This window comes from Zingiber officinale, chromosome 10B, assembly GCF_018446385.1.
Source record: "Zingiber officinale cultivar Zhangliang chromosome 10B, Zo_v1.1, whole genome shotgun sequence".
Classification (NCBI taxonomy): Eukaryota; Viridiplantae; Streptophyta; class Magnoliopsida; order Zingiberales; family Zingiberaceae; genus Zingiber; species Zingiber officinale.
The window spans coordinates 12,952,036-12,965,541 of record NC_056005.1 but is presented as its reverse complement, the minus strand read 5'-3'; the positions used below and the strand labels follow the sequence as shown (position 1 = coordinate 12,965,541).

Sequence of the window (13,506 nt, the reverse complement as noted above, 5' to 3'; positions counted from 1 at the left end):
AGTGAATTTTCTCAAATTTTACTTAAGTAACTTTGTCTAGATTAAGCAGGAGGGATGGGTTCAGCTCGTCTAAATTATCCTAGCTAGGTTTAGTTAAGTTGGATCGTTATAGTCTTTTCTTAGGATGGACGATTCTAATGAAAGTGATATGGGTAGATCTGAAAGAAGATTTAGCTATTCACCAACCTAACTGTAAGCCTTCGAAGAAGTATTTTTTTTTTCTTTAATTATCAAATTTTATATCTTGAAGGGAGCTTGGACACAACTTACACTACAAGAAAAATAAGGATTAACAATCAAAATTATCAATCGCAAAATTTTTTATCGCAAATGCATTTAGCGACGAAAATTTAGAAATAAAAATCTCGTTAATTTAGCGAATTTAATTTACATTGCTTAATACTGTTAAAATTGTAATATTCTTGTAATCTTTTGCGCGATATAGTTATTGTCCAAAATAAATATTCAACGAGGCCTTGGAGTAGGAGTCGTCCTAGACTCCGAACCAAGTAAATTCTTGGTGTCTTTGTGTTTGTTTTTCTTATTCCGCTGTGCATTTACTCGTACGTTTTTCGAATATGAAAAGTGAAAGCCACGAGCGCTATTCACCCCCCTCTAGCGCTTCTCGATCCAACAGATATTATTTGATTGGTGTTGAATGTTGATTGTATTGATATTGTAATTATATATATATATATATATCTATATATCTATATACATATATATATATATATATATATATATATATATATATATATATATATATATATATATATCAGAATTGTTAGCCTACGGATCTATTGCTACGGAATGCTACGGACTGCTCATGTGGCATATCCCCGTCAAATTTTTCTCATCCGCGTCATTCTATTTTTTTCCCCTTTTATTTTCCTCTCCACGCCTCGCGATTCTCCGTAGTCGCTGCCCCACCGTGCGATTCTCCAAGCTCCGCGCCCTTGCCGTGCTCACAGCCGCGCCTTCTCCGTGCCCGCAGTCGCGCCCTCGCCGTGCGATTCTCCAAGCTCGCCGTGCGATTCTTCCCAGCCGCGCCCTCGTCGTGCCCTCCCTAGGGCCACAACAATCTCTCTCCGCACCCTCCCTCGCCGCGACAACAAGCTACCTCATGACGTCGACTGCCGCGACATCGAACTTCATCATGTTGTCGACCACCGCCGCACCGAGACCTCAACCATCCCTCGTCGTTCCCTCCCTAGGGCCTCCCTCACTCGCTGCGACGAAACTAGGGTTTCCAAGTTGAAGTGGTCACTCGTCGGATCGTCGGACTGCTGAAGTGAAAACCTAAGAATCACCTATAGGCTACTCCCTGACCTCTCTCGTTGCGACACTTTCCCCCTTCAGCGATGCCCTATTTCTGGATTACCTTTTGGTGTGTTGATTGTTTGTTAATGGTTGTGTGCTACACTTGTATGGTTTGTTGAAGATGTTTGCAGTGTTGTGCCAAGGATGCCTTTCTTGCAGTTTTGTTTTTATCTTTGATTGGAGTTGGAAGCTTTTAAAATTTATGTGGGTACATGATGATGTTATGGTGGAGCTTTCATTCCAGTCTCATCCAGACAGAGAAAAGAGCATACCACCTATTTGACATTCTATCAAACTTTATGTATGAAGATCATTGCTAATAAGAACAACAAATTGTTATGACCATTAAAAATTTTGAATCATTACAATCTGGAGTATAGAAATTGAGAAGTTTCTTTGATTAACTGTCTTTTGAGTAGACTGTTTCACAAACATACATGTGCCTGATGTGGATGAAGCATCATCATCATGATAAACAAATTATGTTTCATCCCAATTAGAATTCTATAACAAACTCAAAATTCCTCTTTAACATGCACCTCTTAGGAGTTGTTTGTTTTCCTTGACTAGGCTCTTCATTTTATTGCTCTTTCCTGTGAAGTAACTTCAACTTGGCAAAGTAGCATTGTGAGGCAAAATAGTATTGTGAAGAAAAAAAATGTTAAATTGGGAAAAGATAATGATCTTACTGATGTATAAGTAAACTTGCAGAAAGTTAGAAGCACTGATATATATAATACTTATCAAATCCAAATTCCACTGATGGAATTATAATCCTTAGCAAAAAGAAAACATGAAAAATATTATGTGAAAGGTGAAAATATCCTTGACCAAGAGAATAAAAAGAAAAGAAAGGCATGCTTGTAGCATAGTCGAGAAGTTAATTCAACATATTCAGATGAAAAACAAAATATTTGCGGAATTATTTGACAATGTTATCCATCAATAATCAAAGACCTTGAACTTGTAGTTAATCAATCAATGAAAGAAGATCATTTGTTTCATATAATATAATGGTCTAATGCTTTTATCTTTCTATTCTCCTAGTTGTTCATAGATCTCAATCAAAAGAAGATCCGAACAAAACACATATTATGCAGAATTCATACTAAACTTCACCACAAATTAGGTTCATCAAGTAGACTCTTATTAAAACATATACCACATATATTAAGCAAAATACATACACTGGAAATATGACTTCACAATTTAGCACAACTATTAAAAAACTCATTCATATAAACAGTGCTTATAAAATCAAAAGTCGCCTTGTAACTTCCATTTTGTGAATATAGCATAGCATTCATCCATGCATCGAGAGTGTTGTCATGATGGAACTAGGAGCTAGAGCAACATTGAAATAAAGCAACACGTGCTAAATTTGCAGGAAGGACAGACTGATGCTTGTATTATTTCCAACCTTGTCTGAAAGCATCCAACTTTGTTCCAACTGCATAGTACTTGAATGTTAGATATTCATATGTTTTAATACATCAGAATAAAACAAAGTTGATAAAGTGTCATACCACATGCAAGTTTTAAGCAAGTCATTAAATTGTATTTTGACAACAAAATATCAAAAAGTGAAGCACCAGCTATCTACAAAATTTAAAAGAGCAAGTTAAAAATTATATTTGCATTACTGAACTAGCTCAATAAAGGCAAGATGAAATGTACTTTGTAATTGTGCAAACAAAGGAAATAGATGATTACCAGCCATAGATAATTATAAATATCCTACCGCATGTTATTAGAACCTGCAGACATAAAGATAATTAATAACTCTATTTTCTCAATCAACCACTATAATTTAATAAAATAAAACTTTGATAGTACCAGCTAAAGATGTCAAATCTGCTTTATATGTGTCGTCAATGCTATTATGATAATTACCTTCAGTTGATCTGACAATCGACATATCATCATATTTACATAATGTAATTAAAAAAAGAATTTGAGTGTGTAAGTAAAATTATAATAGAAATGCAGAAGTAATTGACACATAATTTTGTTGCAAAATTGGACAGTTGCGTTTGTCATGTGACACACCTCGATGTCTGCATCCACGACATATCCTGGGCCTTGAGATTGACTTTTCTTTTGATGATTTCAATCTCTTCCCACATCCCTTTGTTCTTACTGAAGAAGGATCAATAATACCAAGTCCATCATCCATGGATTTCTTCCTTTGACTTCCATCAACGCATGTTTTACTATTGTTCATCTCTTGAATTTTGTTGTAGATATAATCGAATTGTTCATTCAAGAAGGTTATCCCCTCATCAGTTAAAGATGCATTATCAATTAATATTGAAGCTTTAAAGGATAACCTCGAGTGTCTCGACATCAAAAATCTTTCTGGATCTGAATCATCAATGAAATTTGGCTCTCCCAAAACATATATTCCTCCAACCTTTGCATCTTGTGTCCATCGTTTGAGTATATACATATCAGGAAAATGAAACACTTGGTTGATACGAAAAAATGCTAATATATGCCTACATGGAATGCCCTCAAACTCAAATTTCGGATAGCTATACGATATGTAGTCCCTCTGTTTATCATGTGTGAGCAACCTTGGTTTGGAGGAAGAACAACTTTGAAATTGCATCACATGGTAAACCACCGAGTCAACTCCTGTAAATGCCTGTTGTACATAATAACCATGACTCTCAATCATTTCACTTTGAAACTCCGACCATTTTTTTGTGCAAATTTTAACCATTTGAGTTTCCATTGGCCAATTTGTCTTAATCTTGGGTTGCTCATTCATATCAATATGGTCTGCAACTAACTCATTATGTCTTTGGTGTCTCAGTGCCCTAGTGAAACGTGTGATAAAATCCATCAATGAGTGCTTATTTGAGATATACCTCTTAAAAAATGAATGTGAGCTTTCATATCTCTGACTACTTGACATTCCAACACAAAATATATGTCTAAAATAAATTGGCACCCACTTTTGTCGTAATTCATAAATCGACGACAACCAATCGTTCTTCTCCAAGTTAGCACACACTTGATAACCTCTTCCTATGACTTTTCAAATTCATCAGGTGTCCTAGAATTTGCAATGCCATTCTTTATGCTTTGATAGTGGTTTTGAAAAGTTAAAGAGTGTAATTTATCTGGGAATTTGTTCAATATGTGCCACAAACAATATCGATGCACTGTATGAGGGAAAACTTGTGCAATGACTTTCGTCATAGCAGGATCCTAATCAGTGATGATAACATTTGGTGGACTTTTAGGCATGACTTCTATAAACTTCTTAAACAACCAAATAAAAGACTCAGTTTTCTCATCACTTAAAAACCCACAACCAAAAATAATAGTTTGATGATGATGATTAACTCCTACAAATGGTGTCAAGATCAAGTCATATTTGTTGGTCTTATATGTCGTATCAAATACAACTACATCACCAAATACACTATATGCCCTCCTTGATACATGATCAACCCAAAAATAGTTAATAAATTTGTTATCTGAATCAGTCTTGTAATCAAAGAAAAAAGATGAATTCTTTTCTTGCTCAGATATAAATAACTCAATCAGTGTTTCGACATCGATACCCTTTTGTTCATCTCTTAGGTTTTTCTCAAAATTTCTAATATCTCATTTTGTGCAACCTACCCTCTCAGGTCCTCTATACTCGATCTCCAATAATCGCATTTGTTGACAAGTTGGTATATTAACCTCTGAAAATTGTTTGGTCAATGTTCTCTTTGTTGCTGAAACATTACGATGTGAACGTAGTAAATGCACCTTTGATGGAGTCGAGAGTGGATGATTATGGGTTTCTACGAAGTTACTGACAACCCAATTATATCCAGTCTGTTTCTTGACAAGTGCAATATTTGACTTACAACCCGTTCTAACTGTTCCACGTGCTCTTTCCCTTTTAAGTTGATCAACTTTTGCATGTTTAGCATTCCGCATTAGATCTGTATGCCCTTCTTTAAAGCATACAATTTGTTTCCACATTACTTCATTTGTCATCTTATTTTTCTTGCTTGTGTTTATCCTTGAACTAAATCCAACTTCTCGTGCATATTGATTATAAAATGAATATGCCTCCTCTAGTGATGAGAATTACATCCCAATTTTTGGCTTTCAATCATCTGCAACTTGGGGAATGTATTCCTGATCATCAACTCTATTTTCTTTCATTTCTGGGGAATGTCATATTATATTTGAGAAAAGATAAGTAGATAAATAAATAAAAACTACAACTTATTTCAATTTAAACTTAAAATTGCAAGTATTAGACCATTAGACCATTTGATAAAACTACAACTTATTTCAATTTGAATTTCTATCATTTGATAATTTGTCAGATTTTTAGCTACTTCGATAAAAAAAAACTAATTAATACCACTATAGGCTTTCAAAAAAAAATGATGACCAAGCTATGTGAAGATCCTGCTCTATAAATTGTCAAATTGAATTCACATGTCAATCCAATTGTTAGATGAATCACACTCTTTTTAGATGTTTGAGAGAATTATGCAGTTTAGAAGAGTGGCGTTATAAATCAATCCTGCTACTCCATATTACAGATGGAATTTTGTGAGATTATTAGAAAAGAAAAGTTCAAGAAATACTACAATCTTGAAGTAGTTTAATTAGCGTTTATATAAGGAGATAAGATAGATTTAGTTTGTATGCATATATTCAAAGATGAGCAATAAACTCTGCATAGGTGATTTGAACTAATAAATTAAAGTTAACATGATTTAAACCAATAAGAAGTTGGATTTTCCTAGTGACATAATATTGTGCAGAGTTTAATGGTGGAATAAAATCCATATAAGCAACCAAAAACTCACTATGACATAGCTTATAAATTGGAAACTCCTATTGCAATTTCAAAAGATCAACTTCATTCCACTGTCATGGAATTTAGTATTTTATCAAGACACCACATTGTAAAAGATGATTTTAACACTAGATTACCTTCATATCTCAACTCCTAGGGTTATATCTATTTTAACACTCGAACCATGAAACTCTTGGCGACAAAACTATTCCAGCTATCAATACTATTTGCCTATTTATTTAATCTTTTAAACTTCTACCAAATCCCACAACAAAAGCTACACCACCAGGTTCCCCATTGAAATCATTAGTGTGCCATTTTGTAAATATGGTTGATGCAAAACATTTTAATCAAAACCACTTTATTATCCCAAAAGAAATATGATCTGGTTATTTTAGAAGAAAGAATACCACTCTGGTTTTATATCATCAACCAATACAATTATCTGATTGCACAAAGAATGATTGAATTATCATACCTGTCTAGTACCAGTGATGAGAAGAAGAATGAGACCAGAAAATATGAATAGCCAATTGTAACTAAAGTCTTTGCTCTTTTTGGATGCCTAGAAAGTATATCCAGTCAATGATGAAACAACAGCGACAAGGGAGCTTCGTCGCGGCGAGGTATGTGTGGGGAAACCCTAGTTTCGTGAGGGATGGTTGAGGTCTCGGTCCGACGGCGGTCGACCGCACGATGAAGCACGATGTCGTGGCGAGGGAGGGTGCGGCGAGATTGTTGTGGCTATGGAGGTTAGAGAATCGCACGGCGAGGCAACGGTTGCGGAGAATCGCGAGGCGTGGAGAGGAAAATAAAAGGGGGGAAAAATAGAATGACACGGATGAGAAAAAATTGATGGGGATATGCCACATGAGCAGTCCGTAGCATTCCGTAGCAATAGGTCTGTAGGCTAACAATTCTGATATATATATATATAACATTCAATACCAATCAAATAATATTTGTTGGATCGAGAAGCGCTAGAGGGGGAGGGGGTGAATAACGCTCGTGGCTTTCGCTTTTCATATTCGAAAAACGTACGAGTAAATGCATAGCGGAATAAGAAAAACAAACACAAAGACACCAAGAATTTACTTGGGTTGGAGCCTAGGGCGACTCCTACTTCAAGGCCCACGCTCGTTGAGCGTTTACTTTGGGCAACAACTATATCGCGCAAAAGATTACAAGAATATTACAATTTTAACAGTATTAAACAAGCTATACCGACAACAAGAATTGAAGATTCGCAACTCCGGATCATCGGGGACTTGTTGTAGCTCAGCCGAATCGTCTCGTTTGCAGTGCACAGCTGAATGATGGCTCGGGAATTGTTTGAGTAGAGTTGCTGGTCGAGATCTGCATATAAGGGATGTTGAAGGAGCCTTAAAGCCCCTTGAGGGCACCTCCATCGCAGCGGAGTCAGCCGCACGGATAAGCGCAGAAGAAGTCTTCGATGATCCTCTTGAAGGGGCCTCCATACCCCTTGAAGGCGCCTCCAAGCATGTCCGAGGCGCCTCAAGCTTCCATAAGGGCACCTCCAGCCTTGCCGTGCGCACATTTTCTCCTTTGCACCCGAGGCACCTCCAAGCCCCATGAGGGTGCCTCGGGTATTGTTCATCCGAGACATACTTTATTTTTTCGTCCCTACAAAACATATTAGTTTTCAAAATACCAACATATCCTGCAAAACAAAGTTAACACATAATAAACACAATAACATAAATATTTTGACAGTATCCGGACTGTCCGGTTCTGACTTCGGATTTTCGACCGGAAATCCTAGGTCGAACCGACGCCTACTGCTCCCTCTTTCAGGGAACGCGTCCTCACCTACTCCACTCTAGAGAGCATACTTGATGCCAGCCCGGTCTTCCAAACCGACTGGACTTTTCGCCTAGGATTACCACCCCCTAGGACCTAGGATTACTACCCCCTAGGATTTTTCGCCACCTAGGGTTACCTCCCCCTAGGACCTAAGGTTACCCCCCTCCCCCCTTAGGATTTTCCTCCACCTAGGGTTACCACCCCCTAGAACCTAAGGTTGCCACCCCTTAGGGTTTTTCTCCACCTAGGGTTATCACCCCCTAAGACCTAAGGTTACCGCCCCTTAGGATTACCACCCCTAGGATTTTTCACCTACCTAACCGTAGTTAGGACTTTTGTCTAAGAACAGTTAGGACTTTCCTGCAAAGCTCATTCAAGCACATTAAATAATAAAACAACTTAACTTGAACCCTTTGACATAATCAAAACATAGTAGGTTCAATCGTCGGATGCTTCCTACATCAACAATATCAACAGCAAGACTACACGCGCGCCTAGCCAAGGCTGCACTCATGCTCGCACGAGGTTGCACCTGGCCTCGTGACCTCACTACGAGGCCGCAGTTGAGGTCGAGTTGACGACCTCACTATGAGGTAATGACCAGGGTACGTCCTGATCCCGAGCATGATGAGGTCGCACCTCGGCTGCATGCCCTACAAAGAGATTAGGGGGAAGCGACGAGGGGAGATCAGAAGCTTAACTGAGAGATCATGTGAGGAGCTAGAGGAGATCAGAGATCATGGGAGAGGAGATCATGTGAGGAAAGAATTGAGAAAGTTAAATTAGATCAGTTGCGGAAAATGAAAAAACAAGCTAAATTAGTAAATGAATTAATTTTCATCACTAAATTAGCGATAGAACATTATTTATATTGCTAAATTAGCGACATCCGTCGCTAAATTAGCGACAAATGTTTTAGCAATGGAATATTAATTGTAATTTAGCAATGAAAATTAAATTCTGTTGCTAATTCAATTATTAATAATTAGTTTTCTTGTAGTAAATGATCAAGTGGTTGTTTGTGTGATTTTGTAATCATGGATTTGAATCGCTTAAATAATCTCTTACAATGTAAAATAAGACTACATACAAAGATTCAATAGGATCTTCCTGCCCCTGTATCTGTGAAGCTTCAACGGTGATGTGGATATGGCTTAGGGTAGAAGAGGAATTAGGGAAAAGAGGAGGGGTATTATGGTCATTTTATTGTAACAGCCCTTTTAAGGCATTGTTGACAGAGAATGGAGGGGGCTTCATTCGGGCTGGGGCTGGGTGCTTTCTCCCCGCCGCCAAGGAGAGGGAGCTCTCCTTCATCCCTCCCGCTCATCTCCTTTCCCTCTCCTGAATGCCACCTCCTCCTCTCCTCTTTCTGGATTTTTCCATCGCCTCACACAAGGGGGTGCTTTGTGGAGGAGGCCGCCGCCACCGCCAACAGGAAGAGGACCTTCCTTGTCCTCTGCTCCTCGCCGGCGCCGCCGCCGGTTGCCACCTTCACTCTTCTTTTTCCTCCTCACGACGCGGCCGCCCACGACTCCCCTTCTATTCCCTGCCACGCCACCACTGACTCGCCGCCTCTCCATTTCCTTTCACCCTCTCGCGCGAGGCGAGCCACCCCTCTTCTCGCTCTCGTGCATACCGCCGTTGAGGCCTATCGTCATCGGAACAAAACCCTCCACTCTTTCCCGGTCCTTACGCAGCAGCCCCGCTAGCCGGCAGTCATCGAGCACCGCGGCCTTGCTTGTCGGCGCCTCCTTCGACTCGTCACGTCTCCACGCACTGTAGCCTCTCTGACCAGCAACCCCCGCGCGCCAACAGTCCACGTGTCGGCCGTCTTTACGTCAATTTCGTCCCTGCTCCGATTCCGTCTCGTTGTGTGTAGGCCTTCGTGCCGTTATCTCGTTCCAACTTCGTGTGTTGTGGTGTTTCAGCCTTTGTGCCTTGATTATTGTTGGGCGCCACTAATTTGACCGTATTCCGCTCCTGTTGTTATCCCGGTCTGTGTGCCGATGTCTTATCCCGGCCTGCGCACCGATGTCCTATCCTGATCTATGTGTCAATAGTGTAGCCCGGCCTGCGTGCCGATCTCGTGTCCTGGCCTGCGTGCCTACATAGTGTCCCGGTCTATGTGTTGATCTCGTGTCCCGACCTGTGTGTCGCTAGTACTTCTCAGCCTGTGTGCCAAAGTCTTATCCCGACCTGCGTGCCAGTATCTTATCCCAGTCTGCATGTCGTCTTCCAGTGTCGTGCTGCGTTCCGCTTCTCACCGTCAGATCCAACTCTCCATCTCCATCGGGCATCGCCTATTCTTCCAGGTCGCGACAACTCGAGCAGCGTCCCATCCGAGGGCACCCTCTGGGTCAGGGTACGTTCCTCGTTCATATTTCATATGCATTTTCATTATTTTATGGCTTAATCTGTTATTTATATATTCGTTGGATCTACCTCGAGCCTCGGGATACCATGGACCGGGGGGACCCGGTCGCTGACTGCAGGTAGCGTTGACCAGAGGACTTCTGAAGACTTAGTCAACACGGAAGCCATCTCAGCACACCCTCCTCCGGGACATCGCGATTCGGTCAATATTCCATCCATCTCGTCCGGCGGTCTGTCTGACTCAGATTCCGGACAGGATCAAATGGTTTAAATTATAACAAAAGATGATTACGAGACGTCCCTCATAACTCGAAAATAGATCACATGTCAGTTTCAACGGTTCAAATGAATCATATATATGTGAGTGTTCTGAAAGTTTCCTTCCAGGGGCTGCCTTTTCAAGAAATGAATGCACCCAAAATTTGCAGGGGTTAACCACTAGACCCTGGAAAGAGTTTAAGTTTCACTCTTATGATTCCTTAATCCTTCAGTTCTAAAGGCATAAATACAGAGAGGTTCAGATATAATCAATCATGTTTCAGGGAAAGTGGAAGCGATACAGAAACCCATATACAAACTACACCAATTACCAATCTTCAGTGTCTTGGTAAGACCAATGATACAACGGAGCTTGGACTTCTTCCGCCTCAAACCTGCAATAGATAAGAATAAAAGCTTACATAGCAAACTAATCTAGCCATGCACATACAGCTTTAATAAGCTCCCTGTCGATAGTAAAACATTTTCTCTGCTGGAGCCATCATGGGTTGGTTTATATATCTGAAGTTCCACGAACTGATCATAAGGCTATTCATCAGCTGTGTCCCGTCCCACAAGACCATATTGTTGCTTCCTCTTATGCTCTGCGTTATCTCATCAAGTGACTCGAGTGCATAGCTGAGCTCCATCACCTGAGCTCTAAGAATAGAGTTCTCGGCTTCCACGGTCGCGCAGCGCCGTGTGATGATGTTCAAGAGCATTGTGGCCTGGCTGTTCTCCTTCTGCAGCTGACTCGACTCGGTTATCAAATCCGACAGCTGCTTCTGCTTGCGCATCCTGGATCGCCTTGCGGATTCGCGATTGGATATCATTCGCTTCCGCTTCTTCTGGTCCGTGACAGTCTGCAGACCTTCGGCGCCGGAGTTATGGAGCAGAGAGGAACCGGAAGAAGCGCCACCAGGAGAAGCCATTAGACGTTGGAGTTTTAGAAGGAATATATTTTTCTCGGAGCTAAATTAAATTCCAGGAAAGCGTGTACATATTTCAACGGAATTATGACAAAGGAAAGCTAAGAGTCGCATGCAAAGAAGCAGAGGCTCCGGTGGCTCTTTAGCTCAGAGATCATGGAAAACGTAGAACCAGTAAAGGAAGACAACGGAGAATGATTGAGCAAGATTTGTCATGCGATTAAGAATAGTGGTTATCATAAACAAGATAGGGCAATTTTACTTAGAGAAACATCAAGAGATGAAGATGATACAGAATAGGATGAATTAAGCTCCCTTGTTTGAAGTGCAGATTCTTGACGACTACTTAAACAGCAGGTAGAACTTTGTGTTTTGCATAAGGAAGAGGAATAATGGAGAAGAATGCTTCTTCTCAAACTAAGCAAGGCAGGAGAAGAGGGGGGAAAGGGAATTGTAACTTTGAGAGTGGTGGTATTTATAGACCAAAATTGCTTGATCAAGATTGAACAATAGACCTTTACGGATCAAGCTGCCATTTTGGGAAGTAAACACAAACAAGAAATCCAGCTCATACTAGTGTGGACTGCCTTCTGAAAATGTGAAAGTAACCGACAGCGCATAAGAGCACTCCCACGGCATTTCCTTCTTTAATTCTCAAAAAGATTGATAAGGGACAATACTCCTACTCCAGCCATTTGAAGGATGGCTTAGGTCCTCCTCCCACTTTTAACCACTAAATAGAATATTCTCTAATGCTATCGACATTATTAATTAGGTTGTGGAGTAATTAATTCAAGTGCCCATCAGAGACTTGATGGTGAATTCACTTTATATTGAGGTCATTTAAGCAAGTCTAAATAAGCCTTGATGGCCAAATACTCAGTTTAATACATGATATGTAGATTAGAGATGGACCAAGAAAAGAATATCTTCTGAACAAACAACTACATGATGACCTAAAAGTAAGGAGTGATTGAGACCACAATATATATATATATATATAAAGATGAACGTACCGGTTATTAGGAGTGATCAGCACTAATTTGGTACTTAGATACAATTGTGTAAAATTCTTCGCGACTTAATTTTCTGGAGAAGACAAAAGGTTGGGACATTTAGTTGAAGACAGACTGGCACAACAAAAAAAATTAAGAAATGGAAATAGGAGAACTAGTTGCTTCCTGTGTTTATGTTCCATTTTCATACAGATTTTGGTTATGGATGTTTTCTTACATGTGAAGAACTCTCTCGCTGAACTTTAAATGTGCTTTATGCCAACTTTCTGACGAACCCGAAGTTGTGGGGATGGCTGCTTATTGCTTTGGTATCTTTAACTTTCTGCTTGAAGCTGATGATCAATAGCAAAAGTGTTAAGTGGGATACTTCAAGAAAAGAAGGGATTTGATCAGATTCGTGGGGTTGTGAAAGATTCTAAGGTGATAACTAGTCTCTCTTGGAACATACATACAAACGCAGATTATACATACGAAACATGCATGGTTAAGTTAATAAACAGAATGGTTGTTTTCGACTAGGCTAGTTGGCTTAATCTGCTGCAACTTTGTAAAGTGTTTTTGACTTAAGCTAGTTAGCACCTCAGGATCTGCTGCAGCAATGAGGAAAGCTAGCTCTCTGTGTATCTTCTGTATCAACGAAGTACTCTTCCTCCTCTTCTTCATTTTTTTTTTTTCAAAAAACTTGATATCAAAATAAAGCTTCTCATTCCACTCTTCTTAATCTGATAAGGAGATGCATGAAACCACTTCCAACATGGAGCAGAAGAAATGTAACATCAACTCAAACTTTGCCTTCTCGTGCACATGAGCACTTTCTTTGGCCGTCACATGACAATATATGAGTCTATTTTATCCAAAATTTGACAAACAGTACGACATTCTTTATAATCAGTAATTATCTTTAGCAACCATCATCTCAACCGCATATTATTTGATTTTTTTTTTATAAAATCTAATTCTCTAA

General features: G+C 39.7%; 1 protein-coding gene across 1 annotated transcript; it reads right to left on the bottom strand.

The window, feature by feature from the left end:
• Positions 1–10,863: 10,863 nt before the first annotated feature.
• On the bottom strand, positions 10,864–12,085 carry LOC122030103 (bZIP transcription factor 11-like). Its single transcript, XM_042589259.1, has one exon. The coding sequence runs from the start codon at positions 11,527–11,529 to the stop codon at positions 11,053–11,055; it is 477 nt and encodes a 158-aa protein (XP_042445193.1). The 5' UTR covers positions 11,530–12,085; the 3' UTR covers positions 10,864–11,052.
• Between the last annotated feature and the right edge of the window lie 1,421 nt (positions 12,086–13,506).